The sequence below is a fragment of the Myotis lucifugus genome, unplaced genomic scaffold (genome assembly GCF_000147115.1).
Source record: "Myotis lucifugus unplaced genomic scaffold, Myoluc2.0 scaffold_3133, whole genome shotgun sequence".
Lineage (NCBI taxonomy): Eukaryota > Metazoa > Chordata > Mammalia > Chiroptera > Vespertilionidae > Myotis > Myotis lucifugus.
This window is the reverse complement of record NW_005874181.1, coordinates 1-17,197: the sequence shown is the minus strand read 5'-3', so window position 1 is coordinate 17,197 and position 17,197 is coordinate 1. Positions and strand designations below refer to the sequence as shown.

At 55.9% G+C, this 17,197-nt stretch overlaps 1 protein-coding gene across 3 annotated transcripts; it reads left to right on the top strand.

Annotated features, from left to right (window-relative positions):
* Nucleotides 1-6,063: 6,063 nt before the first annotated feature.
* PRMT1 (protein arginine methyltransferase 1) lies at nt 6,064-15,565 on the top strand. Of its 3 annotated transcripts, XM_006108683.3 has the most exons (11): nt 6,064-6,176; nt 8,306-8,359; nt 8,886-8,987; nt 9,863-10,018; nt 10,162-10,225; nt 11,864-12,006; nt 12,842-12,929; nt 13,024-13,139; nt 14,015-14,165; nt 14,390-14,511; nt 15,252-15,565. In XM_006108683.3, the coding sequence occupies exons 1-11, from the start codon at nt 6,141-6,143 to the stop codon at nt 15,333-15,335; spliced, it is 1,116 nt and encodes a 371-aa protein (XP_006108745.1). In that variant the 5' UTR covers nt 6,064-6,140; the 3' UTR covers nt 15,336-15,565. The 3 variants fall into 3 exon arrangements, with proteins under 3 accessions (XP_006108745.1, XP_006108746.1, XP_014306158.1); XM_006108684.3 differs by lacking the exon at nt 8,306-8,359; XM_014450672.2 differs by lacking the exons at nt 6,064-6,176; nt 8,306-8,359 and adding an exon at nt 8,577-8,663.
* The last annotated feature ends 1,632 nt before the right edge of the window (nt 15,566-17,197 follow it).

Sequence of the window (17,197 nt, the reverse complement as noted above, 5' to 3'; positions counted from 1 at the left end):
AGGGGCCAAGAGCAGCATGTGGCTCGTGAACCGTGGTTTGCCGACCACGGACATAGGCACTAACATTTATGTGTAATCCCCAAATTAATACTCACGGTGGTGGGCACGAGTGTGGGCAGAGCTGCCAAGGACGGGACTCACCCGCTGCGCACCTCCTCGGCTAACACTGAACACGCGACCCTCTGCCACCTGGTTCAGCTTTCAGACCGTCGACGTGTGTGCCCGCCATCTGTTTAGTGGCCCATGACTTTTTGCATTTCTGTGTTTTCTTGTGGTGATTTTGCTGTTTAAAAGGAACCCTCCCGCCCTAGCCAGTTTGGCTCAGTGGGAAGAGCGTCGGCCTGCGGACTAAAGGGTCCCAGGTTCCATTCTGGTCAAGGGCATATGCCTGGGTTGCAGGCTCAATCCCCAGTGTGGGGCATGCGGGAGGCAGCCGATCAATGATTCTCTCTCATCATTGATGTTTCTATCTCTCTCTCCCTCTCCCTTCCTCTCTGAAATCAATAAAAACATTAAAATAAATAAAAGGGACCCTCCCTCCCCCGCCCAGAGCATAGCACAGAGTTGCTGTCCAGGTTCCCTCAGAGCAGGAGGGAGAGGGTGCCGAGGTTAGAGACTGCGTTCAGGCGTGAACTACTGTGCTCTTGGCTGGGAGGCCAATGTGAGTGAATTACCAGCAGGTATTAAGTAAGTTGTCTAAACAAAGCACACTGCCCTAGCCGGTTTGGCTCAGTAGATAGAGTGTCGGCCTGTGGACCAAAGGGTCCTGGGTTCGATTCTGGTCAAGGGCACATGCCCAGGTTGCAGGCTCAGTCCCCACTAGGGGGTGTGCAGGAGGCAGCTGATCAATGATTCTCTCTCATCATGGATGTTTCTATCTGTCCTCTCCCTTCCTCTCTGAAATCAATAAAAATATGTTTAAAAAAAAACAATAAAGGACTCCCATCTGATTAAGTCAAGTCCACCCTGGAAGATGTCCCTTTTGATTAATTTAAAGTTAACTGGTTTAGGGCCTTAATGACATCTGCAAGATCAATTCACCTTTGTCGTATAAGATAATCTATTCAGGAGAGGCATTCATCTCCTTGGTCCTATAACCCAACCTGGTCCCCGGTATATAACATGGGGGGCAGAGATCTTGGGGGCCCTCTTGGAGTTCTGCCCATCACAGCGTATCTGCAACCACTGCCACGTGACATCAAGCCTCCGTGGTTTCTGTGGGGTACCAGGCCACAGGAGCTAATCCTGGGGTCTTTGATGTGTTGCCTAAATTCTTCATTGAACGAATGGCCAAGTTCCCGTTTGCTGAGGGGTGAAGTTTCTATCCTCCCAGCCCCTGGAGGCCTGCATGCTAAGTCGGGCACTAGATGTCTCTGTGCTTCTCCTCACCCCACCTCTAACCACACCCACCCCCATGGTCGCACCCATTCCCAGGCTGTGACGCAGTGCAGCGCTGGCTGACAGAACTAAGTGAGCCTTCCGGGTGATGGAGAGCACACCCCGAGCCCCCGGGCATGGGCCCTGACTGGGATCCAACTGATGACAGTTTGGTGCATGGGCCGATGTTCAACCACAAACCACACTGACCAGGCGGTCTATTAATTTTAACAATTTTTATTAACCCTGTTTATCCAAAATACAGAATCATTTCAACATAGTAGTCAATATAAAAATATTAGTGAGATGTTACAGATTCTTTTTTTAAAAAAAAATATTTTTTTATTGATTTCAGAGAGGAAGGGAGAGGGAGAGAGACAAACATCAATGATGAGAGAGAATCATGGATTGGCTGCCTCCTGCACACCTCCCACTGGGGACCGAGCCCACAACCCAGGTATGTGCCCTTGACCGGAATCGAACCAGGGACCCTTCAGTCTGCAGGCCATGCTCTATCCACTGAGCCAAACCAGCTAGAGTGATTCTTTTTTTTATATTAAGTCCTCTGAATTGTCTGTGTTTTTTTTATTATTATTTTAAATATATTTTATTGATTTTCCACTGAGAGGAAGGGAGAGGGACAGAGAGCCAGAAACATCCATGAGAGAGAAACATCCATCAGCTGCCTCCTGCACACCCCCCACTGGGGATGCGCCCGCAACCAAGGCACATGTCCTTGACCGGAATCGAACCCGGGACTCCCCAGTCCACAGGCCGACGCTCCAGCCACCGAGCCAAACCGGTGAGGGCTATTTTAAATATTTTTGAATTGATTTCAGAGAGGAAGGGAGAGATAGAAACATCAATGATGAGAGAGAATCATTGATTGGCTGCCTCCTGCAAGCCCCACACTGGGCATGTGCCCTGACCAGGAATCAAACTGTGACCTCCTGGTTCATAGGTCGACACTCAACCCCTGGGCCACCCTGGCCCGGCTATTATTATTTTTTAATCCTCACCCTAGGACATGCTTAGAGTGAGGAAGGGAGAGAGAGAGATAAAAACATCCATATGAGATAGAAACATTGATCAGTTGCCTTAAATACACTCCTTGGTCCAGGATCAAACCCACAACCCAGGTATGTGCCCTGACCAGAAATCGAACCAGCAACCTTCAGAACATGGACGATGCCCAACCACTGAGCTACTCGGCCAGGGCCGGTGTGTTTCACACTCAGTACATCTCAGTTCAGACTTGCCACAGTCCATTACGCACCTGGCCCAGGCGACGAGTGGCTGCCTCCTTGGAAAATGCAGAATTTGATGCTGACAACTTGCCCATTTCTGACTCCAGCCTGAGATTTTTGCCCCTGAACGCCTGTACCACCCTTTTTTCAATGACGTTAGGCTATTCCCTAGTGTTGTATCGCTTGTTATAGTACTTTGTTCTTGGTAGCAGCACAGAGCAGAAATAATTGATCAGGTCAAAATACAGTACTTGGCCCTGACCAGTTTGGCTCAGCGGATAGAGCGTCGGCCTGCGGACTCAAGGGTCCCAGGTTCGATTCCGGTCAAGGGCATGTACCTTGGTTGCGGGCACATCCCCAGTAGGAGGTGTGCAGAAAGCAGCTGACCGATGTTTCTAACTCTCTATCCCTCTCCCTTCCTCTCTGTAAAAATCAATAAAATATATTTTAAAAAAAAATACAGTACTTGGAAATTAGGAAAAAAACACAAAACTGATTTAGGCCTTGGCTGGGTGGCTCTGTTGGTTGGAGTATCATCCCGTGCACCAAAGGGTTGTGGGTTCGATTCCCAGTCAGGGCACATACCTAGGTTTTGGGCTCAATTCCTGGTCGGGCAGGGAGGCAACTAGTCAATGTTTCTCTCTCTAAAATCAATGGAAACATATCCTTGGGTGAAGATTGAAAACAGAAAGACAAAAATTGACTTAAGACCCATATAGCATACAGTGTAGGATCAAAATGTGGGCTCCGATTATTTCATTATTTGGACTTAATCAAAATTTAAAATCTCTGCCCGGCCAGCATGGCTCAGGGTTGAGCGTCAACCTATGAACCAGGAGGTTGAGGTTCGATTCTTGGTCCGGGCACATATCCAGGTTGCGGGCTTGATCCCCCATGGGGCATGCAGGAGGCAGGGGGCAGATCGGCGATTCTCATCACTGATGTTTCTGTCTCTTCCTCTCACTTCCTCTATGAAATCAATTTTTAAAATATTTTTAAAAAGATAACAAGCTCTAGCCATGTCTGCTCAGTGGATAGAGCGTCAATCTGCGGAGCGAAGGGTCCTGAGTTTGATTCCGGTCAAGGGCACATGCCCAGGTTGAGGGCTTGATCCCCAGTGCGGGGTGTGTGGGAGGCAGCCCATCAATGATTCTTTCTCATCATTGATGTTTCTCCCTCTCCCTATCTCTCTGAAATCAATGAAAAATTTTAAAAAGATGTATTTTTTAAATGAGTGCACACTTTTAAAAAATGGATGTGAACAGACACTTGATAAAAGAAGATATACGGCCGAAACCGGTTTGGCTCAGTGGATAGAGCGTCGGCCTGCAGACTGAAGGGCCCCGGGTTCGATTCTGGCCAAGGGTACATGCCTGGGTTGTGGGCTCGATCCCCAATAGGGGGTGTGCAGGAGGCAGCCAATCAATGATTCTCTCTTATCATTGATGTTTCTCTCTCTCTCTCTCTCTCTCTCTCTCTCTCTCTCTCTCTATCTCTTCCTTCCTCTCTGAAATCGATAAAAATCTATTTTTTTAAAAAAGAAGATATACGAATGGTCAATGAGCACATGAACAGACGCTCAGCAGCAGTGGTCAGAGCAATACAAGTGACAGCCGGGACGAGATACCGCTGCGTACCCACCAGCCTGGTGAAAACGAAAGACGGATCCTATCAGGTGCTGGCCAGGACCTGGAGCAGCTGGAACTCTTCATGCATCCCTGATGGGAATGCAAAATGGTAGGACACCCTGGAAGACTTTTTGGCAGTTTCTTATAAAGTGAAGCATAGAGCATACACCCTGCATGCAACTCGGTCATCTGCTCCCAGGTTGACCCCAGAGAAAGGACAAAGTGTCTCTTCACAGGAAGACTTGTACACGAATGCTCATAGCCCCCTTTATTCACAACAGCCCAATCAGGACATTACTCAGATGTCTGTCAACAGGAAAGTAAATAAACTATGATACTGTTACCAAACTCAAGGGGGTCCGCAGCTTGGGGTATTCTACCAAAACATGAAACAGTTGTTGCAAGGTAGTTTTATTTACTTACAGCAAGTAAAGGAAACAGGATGCATATCCAAAACTCTGCCTCCCCAAGGGGGCTTAGCCATGTGGCTCATAACTATTTGGTCAATTACATGTTGATTTCTTCTGTGCAGTTGGCTACACTTACCAGTCCAGTTCTTGTTTAGTAATCCTGTTTGCAGCTGCAGCTGAGAAAGGCTAGGCTACATTTTAACACTTAGCAAGAATAACAGTAATAACATCTAGAACTTCCCAGGCCTGAAGACCCTTGTCCTAACCATACACCAATACAATGCAATACTCCTGAGCAATAAAAAGGATTGCACAACTTTATGTGCAACAACATGGGTGAATCTCAAAAGCATTAGGCTGAGTGAATGAAGACAGACACAAGATATCACGTCCCGTATAATTCCATTTATAGGAAACTTTAGCAAAGAAAAGCTACACTATAGAAAGTGATTGCTTCAGTGGTTGGGTGGGTAAAGGTATCAACTAGAGAGGGTCATGAAGGAACTTTCCAGGGTGATGCTTCTACAAGTTGCATTCATCTTCATTCAACAAGTGATTTTTTCTGCAGATCCTGGAAAGCTCCCTGGAGGAGGCGCCGTCTGATCTGTGCCCTGATTGACGGATAGGAGTTGGTTGACAAAGGGAGGTGGGTGCTCCTTGCAGGGGGGAGGGAACTGGCAAAGGCCAAATGGTTTGAGTGAAGTTGCTGGGTTTAGAAAACTTGGAACGGTTAAGTAGAGGGGCTGGAGACTACATGCATTGACGCCCGAGTCCTTCCAGACTGGGTTCGAGACCCTGGACCAGCCCTCCCTCTCTTTGGGTCTCTAATGGCTCCAGTTTCCCCCGCCCCCTCACGTAAATGGGCAAATTCTTCCTTGTTTCTCTCAGACTCCCTTGGGGCTGGGAGAACCCATGAATAGACGGTGAGTGACAGTTCTTTTGAGTCAATCGCTGGAGGATAAAGCCCTCTCTCCTCGTGGGCCAATCGCCTTGTGCTTGAGACCGGCCGCTGGGCGGGGCTCGCCAAAGGCCTCGTGACCTCACGTTTTCGATAAACCAGTAGCAGCTGATAAGAGGCGGGTCCTTTAGGTGATGGACAGATCTATTTCAAAATGTCCGCTAGCGCGGGGCCCGCCGGGAAGCTTTGAGGCGGTGCTGGGGGAAGGGGCGGGAACTCCCGGCTGGCTTCGCCCAATCATCAGTCGTGCTTCCTGTGATAGACGAGAAGTCTTTGCCATCCCGGTCGACTTACGTGGGCGGGGCTTTTCACGCCAGACTGGGCGCGTCCCTGAACTTTGATGGGCATCTTCTCTGTCCAATTGGTAAGCGGCATTCCCAGACGGACCGCCTCCATCGCCAATGAGATCTCCTGGCGGGGTCGCGGTGGGCGGGCCCAGACTCTCCGCTATAAGGCGGTCTCGGGAGAGTGCGGAGAAGGGGGGGGGTCTCGGCGGATCGAGGAGTAGGAGCGGGTGAATATGGCGGCAGCCGAGACCGCGAACTGCATCATGGAGGTGAGCGTCTGGAACGCCGCCGGGGGCGGGGGTCGGTTCGGGGGTCGGTGTTTTATGGCACGGGGAAGGGGCTGTGAGTCGGCGGATTTGAGGAAAGGCCTCCAGCCGTCCGGAGGGGAGTCCGCATGCTCCGGATCGGGGCCACCGTTTCGGTGCGGGTTCCCTAGCTTTCGGGGGGCCTGCGGTATCCCGCCCAGACGCTGGTCTCGGGCCCCCTCCCACGTGGAGGAGGGCTGGGGGCGCTTCCGGCCTGGCCCCCACGTGGCCGCGGCGCGGTGGGTGGGGAGGGGGTGTGCCGCGCCCGGTGGCCCGGCGGGCTCCACGTGCGGGACAAAGGCCCCGCCCCCGCCCGGGGGAGGGGCGCCCCGGGGGGGGGCGGGGGGAGGCTCTCACCCTTCGGAGGCCCCCGGCCCTCCACGAGGATCGCGGCGTACATTTCCGAGTGGGACTTACTCGGGGGCCTTCAGTCTCTTGGAAGGAAGGGGCGGTGTATCGGGTCCCTCCACATCCCCCTCCCAGGACCGGCCATTCACTTAGGCCTCGGTCCAGGTTTTGTGCACTTTTGGGTTCGGATTGGAGGAAGACAAAGACCTGCTTTTCCCTGCTCCCCCTCCCCCGCCCCCCGTTTCCTGTGCCTGGATTCTCCTCCCGGGGCTTCGGGAGCGGGGGGATGGGGGATGCCCCTGTGACCTCTCTCGGTGGTGGTGGGGGGGCCTCCAGCTGAAGGAGATCGGTCCGGATAAGGCGCCCGGCACCCCCTTGTGGCCGTTTCTGGGTGTGTGGGAGGGACCTCTTTTTCATGGGGCGTGTCTGGAAGCCCACCGCCCCGTCGGAGCCCGGCCGCGCGAGGGGAGGGGTCTGCCGGGAAGGGGCCGTGATGGAAGCTGCGAGCTCTCACCCCCATTCCTCTCCCCTCGGCGCTCGTGAAGGAGGGGGATGGACGCCCCCTTCCAGAACCCCTGGGCGAGGGTCCGGAGCCTGGATGCCTGAAATGGTTTCCCAAAATGTGGGTTCCCGTGCAGCCATGTGGGGCTGGTGCCGGCGCGGGGTTTCAGGCCGCCCGGGGCCTGTCGGGCTGAGACATGAGTGAGATGGAGAAACGGGCCCAGCGGGGAATCCCCTCCCAGCCGCCCTTTGTGGGCATCCTCGCCGGCTTGCGGGAATGGGGGTGGGGCCCGGAGCCCTGTGGGTCACGCTTCCGGCGCCCGGTCCCAGCTGTCATCTGATGGGGCCGCCGGGTTTTCACCCCTTCCCTTGTGGCGCTCTCTGGAGTGGGAGGGCAGCTCCCCAGGGTCACTCCAATGACTCCCATCCCCCCGTGGCCGCCCTGGACCAGGGCCCCGGGGGTGGAGGAAATACCTCCCCGGGAGGTTGCCTCGGAATTGACCAAACACTTGGGGGCTTGCAGGCCTGCGATGTGTGTCTGGATGGGGGGAGGAGGGCTGGGGGTCCAGAGTCCGGCCTCTTCCCGGGGAATCTGCCTTCCTAGGTGGAGGGGGAAATAAGCCAGGAGATTGGCTCCAGCTGGTTTTATGTGGGGCTTCTTGAGCCCAGGGAGTAGCTAGGGGGCCGGGGGCCAGCTCTGGTGGGAGTGTCTGTGTGCCACATCTCCATCCTGGAATCCTCTCATGAGAGACTGGTTTCCAGAAGTGGCAGGTGCCTAGAGGGCACACTCTGCCAGCCACCTCCCCGCTATGGGTGTGTGTGTGTGTGTGTGTGTGTCTGTGTGTGTGTCAGGGTCAGGAAATGTCACCTAATCTGGGGGGATTAGATGATGGAGGGGAGTGACAGCTGGCAGTGCCTATGTGCCCAGTGGGTGCCAGTTTCTCCGGGCCGGGTGGGGGGAGGTGTTCATGGTCAGATGCCTGGCCAGAGAGGGGCAGCTTGGGATCCGTCCGCCATCTCTCCAGCCACAGCTGAGACAGAATCCCTCTCTCCTCCCCCCACTTGTCCCACCCCTTTTTGAAACAACCCTGCCTCATTACCTACTCTCTCTGCCACCACTCCCCACCAAGGAAAAGGAAAATTGCAGGAAAACACTCCCCTCTTCTAACAGCCAGGGTCCCCTGGCCTGGCCTGCCCCTAGCCACTCCCAGTAGCTAATCCTTTCTCCCTGTACTCTCTCCTAGAATTTTGTAGCCACCTTGGCTAATGGGATGAGCCTCCAGCCGCCTCTTGAAGAAGTAAATATCCTTTTGTGAGACCCTTCCCCATATTAAGATATCTTGCCACACTTCAGGCCCTGTCTCGTGGTCTAACCATGAGCCCTCTTGCTTCAAACCGGCTTACCCCTTGCCCCCGAACACTTAGTACACACTCCCTCGAGGTTTGTGGCCCCCACCTTGCCTTCCCCAATAGTGTGGCTGCTTCCTTAACTCTATTTCCAGCTCCCCTTTGCCCTCCCCTATGTCTGCTCCAGTCCTGCCTTCCCCTCCCCTCCCAGCTGTGGGCTGAGCTAGAGACGGGGGCAGAGAGACTGGAGAGATGGTAGGCATGGCTGAGATATCGGGGTGTTCCCTGGGGGCGGGGTATCCTGCAATAGGAATATGGAGCTTGTGGGTTCTGGGGAGGCAAGGTGGCAGATGGGAGCTGTAGGGTTGCCATGGTATGATTTGGGGGGGTTATTCCAGGGAGAAATAGGGACTTGGAGGCCTAAGATGCTTTGGGGAGCCCCAGATTTGACCCATGGTCCTATCCTCCCTCTCCCAGGTCTCCTGTGGCCAAGCAGAATGCAGCGAGAAGCCCAACGCTGAGGACATGACGTCCAAAGATTACTACTTCGACTCCTATGCTCACTTTGGTATCCATGAGGTGAGTGTGCACAGCTGAATCTGGAGAGGTTAATTTATGGGAGGGCTGGAACTGAATTTCCCACCATGCACCCTGCCTTCCCTGTCAGCAGGCTGCCCCTCTGCGCATGCCCCAAGCTCACCCTGGGGTCTGCTCTGCCAGCGGTTGCCTTGGAGACCAAGGTTAGCCAGGTGCTCTTCAGGATCCCTCCTGGGAGGCAGGGGTGGGAGCCCACATGCTTGGCTGAGATGCAGCTGGAGGTCAGGGCCGGCTGGTTTCTGCCGCCCTCTAGTGACCAGCGGTGGGATTGTCCCCCAGCTGCTCAGGTCTGGTGTGCAGATGGCTTCTCTACTCTGGTTCCCTGGAGGCTGAGGTCCCAGTAGTTGGGATGGATCCTGAGGATTTTTCTTTTGGTCTTTTTATTTTCTGAGTGTACAGGTCAGTGGATTATTGATTTCAGCGAGGAAGGGAGAGGGAGAAAGAGATATAAACATCAATGATGAGAGAGAGTCATTGATCAGCTGCCTCCTGCACACCTCCTACTGGGGATCAAGCCCACATCCCAGGCATGTGCCCTGACCGGGAATCAAACCATGACCTCCTGGTTCACGCTGACCGGGCTACTGAGGACTTTTTAAAAGCAAATGTAGTTGAGGCTTAGGAGGCAGTGGTAGAATCTGGCTAATCTACGATGGGAGTTTAGTCTATCCAGTCTGATGTTACACATAGGGAAACTGAGGCACGTGGAAAGGAAATAACTTGTTCCAAAGGGACTAAGCAAGTGGGAAGGCTGAGCTCTAGCACTCCAAACTGGCAGCGTGTCAGAGGCCAGGACACCCCTGTTTCCAGCTGTGAATGTAGGCCCCTCATGGTACCTTCGTAACCCATCTCCCCAGGAGATGCTGAAAGACGAGGTGCGCACCCTCACCTACCGCAACTCCATGTTTCACAACCGGCACCTCTTCAAGGACAAGGTGGTGCTGGACGTGGGCTCCGGCACGGGGATCCTCTGTATGTTTGCTGCCAAGGCCGGGGCCCGCAAGGTCATCGGGGTGAGTGTCCTGGACAGCGGGGTGGGCTTGGGCCCTGGGACGGAAAGGGACGCCTTGGGGCTCAGGGATTGGATAGAGGGGGTGGGAGGTGAGGATGGGACTGGGGGGGGGGGGTCTCACCCTCGCTTCTTCCTGGACCCCAGATCGAGTGTTCCAGTATCTCTGATTATGCGGTGAAGATCGTCAAAGCCAACAAGTTAGACCATGGTGAGCCCAGGAAGAGAATGGGTTTGTGGGGGTGGAAGGGGCGAGCCCAGCTTCCCTGGGCCCTTGGCGGGAGGGTGGGGGCCGCTAAACACAAATTCAGCTTGTCCTCTCCCGTGGGCTCTGAGCTGCCAGCCTGAGAAATCAGCCTTCCCAGAGCCTGTAACCTGAAAAGCAGGTTCTACTGTCTTAGAATTTAAGTGTTAAAGTCCCAGACTCAGTGCCTCGCTCTAAAACCTTAGGCAAGAAGCAGTCTTTAGATATTTCAGCGAGTAGGGTCATGTGGGCCCAGGTGAGAAGGCACTCGGCCGCCCTTCTCGGAGCTCAGCCAACACTCCCAGACTTCTGTACCTACCAGCACATGTGCGTGTAAATGTTTTTACATTTACGTGCATTATTTTTACACAAATGGCATTTCACACAAGTCTTTCCCTTGGCTTTTTCTTATTTAAAAATAAAACACCTTTTTATTGATTTCAGAGAGGAAGGGAGAGGGAGAGATAGAAACATCCATGATGAGAGAGAATCCTTGATCGGCTGCCTCCTGTACGTCCCCCACTGGGTATCAAGCCTGCAACCCGGGCATGTGCCCTGACCGGCAATCAAACCGTGACCTTCTGGTTCATAGGTTGGCACTCACCACTGAGCCACACCAGCCCGGCCCCTTTACTTTTTCTCTTCGGTCATCATGTCGTTTAACATGTTGCAGGACGTTGAGAGGATCTGTCCTTTTGATAATCACATACCCGGGCCTTCTTTTTTTTTTTTTTTTTGATTTTTTACAGAGAGGAAGGGAGAGGGATAGAGAGTTAGAAACATCAATGAGAGAGAAACATCCATCAGCTGCCTCCTGCACACCTCCCACTGGGGATGTGCCCGCAACCCAGGTACATGCCCCTGACCGGAATCGAACCTGGGCCCCTCCAGTCCGCAGGCCGACGCTCTACCCACTGAGCCAAACCGGTTTCGGCAACCCGGGCCTTCTTAACCAGGCTCCTGGTGATGGGCATTTAGCTGCTTCTGAGAGTTTCCTCTCCTGCATATAAGGTCATTCCACAAATGAACTGGTACATCTATGAGGTCGATGGGTCAAACATGTACGTTGCTAGATGTTGCCGGATGGCCTTTGAGTTCCCACCTGCGAGGTCTGAGGGGCAGAGATTGGGGAAAGGGGGTGGGTTTTCTGGATGTGAAGGCTCCTAGCATTTAGTAACTGAAGGGATTTTTCTTTCTTTCTTAGTAAGACTAGTATAGTGACACCCCCCCACCTCAAGTACCCAACACTCAGCTTTAAATATGTCCATTGGAAGCAAATTCCAACTGTGATGTCATTTAGATCCTGCTGTGTGTGTTTCTAATAGATGATCGTGCCGTTACTGGCAAAACCTTAACATCACCTACTACCTAATCCATGTAAGATTTCTGCTTCTGCCTCAGGAAATATCTAGAGTGAGTGAACTTGAGACTGAGTGAACAGGGCGTGGCTTCAGCTGGCAGAGTTCTTTGAAGATGCCCAAATGTAGCCCCCAGCCCTTCCTTAGAAGTCAAGGGCTGCCCCAGTGGGGTCCCCAGGCTCTGGGCCCCCAGAGGGAGGCGGTCGGACGGGTCTCCTCAGGCCTGTGCCCCTCTCTGCCCCTACAGTGGTGACCATCATCAAGGGGAAGGTAGAGGAGGTGGAGCTGCCGGTGGAGAAGGTTGACATCATCATCAGCGAGTGGATGGGCTACTGTCTCTTCTACGAGTCGATGCTCAACACCGTGCTCTATGCCCGAGACAAGTGGCTGGTGAGGCCCTGGCAGGGGGAACGCAGGCTGGGTCCTGAGGGTGTTTGTTGCGTGTATCAGTCGGGGGCCAGGCCGGAAGCCAAAGCCAGGCCAGGTATTTCGCACACAGGGGACTTAACATGGGGGATTGCCCGCACAGATGTTGGGAGGCCCACAGCCAAACGAGTATAACAACTTTTGGGAGCTACATGGTGACAAGGAGATGGTACAGTGTCAGGGAGGCGTCAGTGCTGGGAAGAAAACCATAGCAGGACAAAGGGATAGGGAAGGACAGGTGGGGGGAGAGGGCGTGATCCGCTCAGGTTCTCATATCAAAGATGTGCCAGGCAGAGGGAACACCCAAGGGAGATGACTGAGACTTGATCAAAGGATGGGCAGTAGCCACACAGGATCTGCTTCTGAGGAGAACACTGGACAGGATTTCAGCCAGTGCAAAGGTCCTGGGGCAGGAGTGTGTGTGGGTGTTGAGCAGCAGGGAAGCTAGTGACATGAGGATCTGGAAGAGCAGTAGGAGGTGAAGTTAGAGGTGAGGGGTGGAGGGGCCTTGTGGACCCTCATGAGACTTTGCCTTCCCTCTCAGGAACCAGGAAGGGTTCTGATGATCCCTCAGAACCTCTGGACAGGGTCTGATTTAGGTGCTCCTGGGCGCCACCTGATGGCCATGTGGGGAATGATTTGGGGGTGTGGGCAGAGCAGGAAACCCTGAGGCGGCTGCCTGAAGTGTGGATGGCTCGGCCAAGGGTGGGGCAGAGGGGGTGGCACACACTGGGGAGGTTTGGCAGCACCGTTGCCAAGGCCCCCCCACCCTTCACGCCCTCACCCTTCCCTTACACAGGCACCCGATGGCCTCATCTTCCCAGACCGAGCCACGCTGTACGTGACGGCCATCGAGGACCGGCAGTACAAAGACTACAAGATCCACTGTGAGCTTGGGCCCAAGGAGCTCGTGGGCTGGGGCGGGCTCCACCTGACCTGGGCACCGCGGTGTGCTCACCCCTCCTCCCTGCCTCCTCCCAGGGTGGGAGAATGTGTATGGCTTTGACATGTCTTGCATCAAAGACGTGGCCATCAAGGAGCCCCTGGTGGATGTGGTGGACCCCAAGCAGCTGGTCACCAACGCCTGCCTCATCAAGGTGAGGGGATGGGCATGGCCAGGTGTCCCCCAGGGTTGGAACCAAAGAAGGGCCAGCACCTGTCCCACATGCGACACATCAGGGCGCGGCGTGCCGGCCTGAGGTCTTGGGTTCCTCGCCCGTCAGCCAGGGTAATGCTAGGGGCCCAGCGGAGCTGTGTCTTTCATTAAAAAGCTCCGAGCCAGCCAAGGCCAGTGGTTCCAAGATGGAACCCATTGAGCTGGGCTTGCCCTGCCCAGGGACACTCTTTCCAGAGGGAACACAGGCGGCAGCTCAGACCCCCGGGCAGGGCTCACCTGAGCGCACCGGATGCCAGAAGCCGGGCTAGGAGCGAGTTTATCATAAGTCAGGGATACGGGCTGCGATCCATTGTTGAGCCCCTCCCTCCACGTCCCACACGTCACTCTGTGAGTCGGGCAGAACCACGTGGAGGGAGTGAGGAGAGGAGACAGGAGACGAGCAGGTGGCCTGACCGGCCCAGCCTCTGAGGCTGCATCAGAACCAGGGCTTCGTTCTGAGCGCGTCCAGGAGCTGCCCGGGGTTTAAGCAGGGGCTTGGCACGATCTGATTGGCTAGTTTTACAGCTGTCACCTTGGCTGATGGATGTGTCCGGCTCAGTTATGTGGGCGGGGCGGGCGGGATAGAAGCAGGGAGCCCCATGAGGAGGCTGCTGGGGCAGGGGTAGGCCATGGGGAGGGGTGAACGGGCAGTTCTTCGAGTAAAGTGGTAGATCCAGGAATAAACTCAGGTTTGAGGTTCAGATGGGGAGAGGAGGGAACGGGGACTCCCACCCCCGCCCACCCCACCCCCTCCCCCGATTGCCTTGGACCCTGGGCCGGACGCGGCGGCCTGGGGCTCACGGGCCTGTCCCGCAGGAGGTGGACATCTACACCGTGAAGGTCGAAGACCTGACCTTCACCTCGCCCTTCTGCCTGCAAGTGAAGCGGAACGACTACGTGCACGCGCTGGTGGCCTACTTCAACATCGAGTTCACACGCTGCCACAAGAGGACCGGCTTCTCCACCAGTGAGTCCGCGGGAAGGGGCCCCTGCTCTGCCTTAGTTTCCCCACCCGCGGAACCTAGGCAGGACCCTCTGAGGGGCGAGGAGGGTGAAGGGGGGATGCACGGGCAGGTGGGCCACAGTCAGCGCTCCGTAAACAGCCAGGGGGGGGGGGGGCGCCAGGTAGAGGGAAGGGCAAGACCAAGGGGGGGCGCAGGGGCCAGTCGGCTGACCCGGCTCCGCCCTCAGGCCCCGAGTCCCCGTACACACACTGGAAGCAGACGGTGTTCTACATGGAGGACTACCTGACCGTGAAGACGGGCGAGGAGATCTTCGGCACCATCGGCATGCGGCCGAACGCCAAGAACAACGTGAGGCTCGGGGGCCCTGGGGGGGACTATGGAGGCACCGCTGCTTGTCTGGGGCTCTCGGGGGTCTGTCTGTGGAACACGGATTGTATTGAGCACCTACGGGAAGTGGGCCCTGGGGACCCAGCCACGATCAGGCTGAACCCCTGCCCTCCCGATGTTGCCGATCTAGACATGGGTCACGGTCAGCGGTAAACGACAGCTGGACAGCGGGAGGTGACTGTGCCAAGCTGACGAGGACGAGCCAGCTGAGAAGGCTGGTTTCCCAGCCTAGGCTTGGGGATCGAGGGAAGCAAAGGAGGGCCGGGCCGGTTGTTCCTCCTGTGCCCCTGGCAGGACGCAGCTGCCATTGGCTGGGAGGCTGGGGGCTGGGGGCAGGGCTGGGGCAGAGTCAGGAGCTCCAGCTCAGCTTCATGGGAGGAGGAAGGGTCTGATTCCTGAGTGGAGGGGCCTGGCCTGCGCCAAAACTTCAGGCCCGTGTGTAAGGCTGGATGGTGTGGGAGCCTGGATGGAGGGGAGTGGCCCAAAAGGCACCCACTTTCGAAGTCAGGGGGACAAGCCCATTAAAGCAGGGACTCGAGACCAGGGACTGTTTGCTGTGCCCCAGATGACACTGGTCACTAGAGACGTGGGGTTATTACAAACTGGAGAGGGTGCTCCCCTCTGCTTCCTCCTGACCTGGACGGTTCTGCATCTCTGCCTGCCCTGTCTCCGGTCCCCTCACGTCCTCCCTCTCCCCACAGCGCGACCTGGACTTCACCATTGACCTGGACTTCAAGGGCCAGCTGTGTGAGCTGTCCTGCTCCACCGACTACCGGATGCGCTGAGGCGGCGCCCGGTGTCTCCCACCCCAGCCCGGCCGGCCCTGCACAGGCCCAGCGGCTGTGGCATTTCTTAGGCGGTTTCAGGATCCCCCTTCCTCTCCTTTTCTCAGAAGGGAGTGACAGGGGCCTGGGCCCGGGATGGGAGGGTTGGGGGGAGGGCACATTGTGACTGTTTTTCATAACTTATGTTTTTATATGGTTACATTTATGCCAATAAATCCTCAGCTGGGACAGCTTGGCTTCCGGGGGGCTGGGTTTCCGTGTGCAGGTGCTAAGGTTTCAGTCTGAGCAGCCAGGAGTACCCGGATGATGGCTGTAGGTCTCTGTCCTCACTTGTGTCTAGTTCTGTCTCACCACAGCCCTCTGAGTCTTGTCCCAACTCACCTCTTGCTCGCTCCCAGGATCTCTTTCCCCCGCCCCCCCTCTGGGGGGAGTGAGTCTGTCCCCCCAGTCCTCTCTCCTGCCTCTGAGGCCGTGTTATCTCTCATCCCCACTGGGCATGGCTCTGAGCCCAGCTGCATTGCCAGGCTGGTGGAGGATTGGGGTGTGGGTTCCCAGTATAGCTGGGCCCTTAAGCTTCTCAAAAGGCCATTTCCCTGCCTCCCCCAACACACGATTCCTCTGTTTTTTTCTGTCCAGGCCCCTCCAAGGCCATGCCAGGGCTGACTGGCAGTGAGTTCTGTCCTGCCCTCAGCAGCTAGGAAACTGAGTTGCAGTGGAGTTGCACTGGGGATCAGAATTCCTTCTGGGGGGGGGTGTGACCTAGGGTGGGGGTCCCATCTCAGGGTAGCAGAGCCTCCCCACCTCAGAGGTGGCCACCAAGGTCCCACTGACCTTCACAGCGCCCCTGCTGCAGGCAGGGTGTCCTCACCCACCACCCTCCCCCACGGCCCAGAGCCCCCATCCCCCAGGACCTGGACCACTCAGCACGGCATCCCTGTCTCCACAGCACCTGCTCCGCCTGCTTCCGTACAGCTGAGCCCTAGGCTTACAGGCAGCTGATCCGTTCTTCTAGGATGGTGTCCACACTGGCAGTGCTGAGGCTCGGGCTCTGTCCCTGTCCCCAGGGGCTTTAGGTTCCGGAGTCTCCCTGGGTGAGGGTGAGGTCTGGTCTGTACTGGAGCCCCGAGCGTCCCCTTCCCCACCCCTTTCCTTGGAGGCAGATGCTGACGCCACTTGTGTCAGCTGTCCCGTCCGTCCCTGTTCCCTAGGCCTTAGGATTCCCTCTCCTGAGGCCTGGGCGCACCAGCACCCCCATGAGGGCTCCCTAGGAGCCGCGGAGGAAGGAGGTGGAGATCTGGGTGCTAATCGTGCCTCTCTGGCTTGGTGTGGGCCTCAGAGACTTCCCCTGGAAGGTTATCCAGACCAGGGGGGAAGGGGGCGGGGCTGCCCTGAGCAGGGGCAACTTCCCTCACAGATTTTTCTGGTGACCAACACCCACCTGCTGTTGCTTCTAGCTTCCCTCCACCCTGGGGGACCGGAGTCCTTGGGCAGGTGGAAAGGCTGGTGGTGTCAGGACATGCCTGCAAGAAGACCTTGAAGGGCGTGCGCCCTTCCTCAGGCCAAAGCTTTCAGTCTCGGGAACAAGGAAGGGCATCCTCAGAAGCTTGCCCCTGGTCGGGTACTGAGCCCCATTTCCTCCTGTTTGTACCCTCAGTATCACGCTTCCTCTGTGGGCCCCTGTTCCCCTGGGCACATGCCAAATATACCACCTGCTGGAGGATTCAATACTGGGCCCCGCTCTGCCTCCCAGGAAAAGTTGGGCTACGGAGTTCTTAGTCTAGGTTGGTCCTCCTTGGGACCTGTTGGCAGGTGAAGGCCTGCGCAGGTGCCCAGCTTTGTTGGGTGAACTTTGGCACCTTCTC

Excerpts from the sequence above, each read along its gene's own strand:
- PRMT1 (XM_006108683.3), top strand. The coding sequence starts at position 6,141 with ATGGCGGCAGCCGAGACCGCGAACTGCATCATGGAG. Across the intron at positions 10,019-10,161 it reads GGGCCCGCAAGGTCATCGGG|ATCGAGTGTTCCAGTATCTC; the intron begins GTGAGTGTCCTG and ends CCTGGACCCCAG. Across the intron at positions 13,140-14,014 it reads CCAACGCCTGCCTCATCAAG|GAGGTGGACATCTACACCGT; the intron begins GTGAGGGGATGG and ends CCTGTCCCGCAG.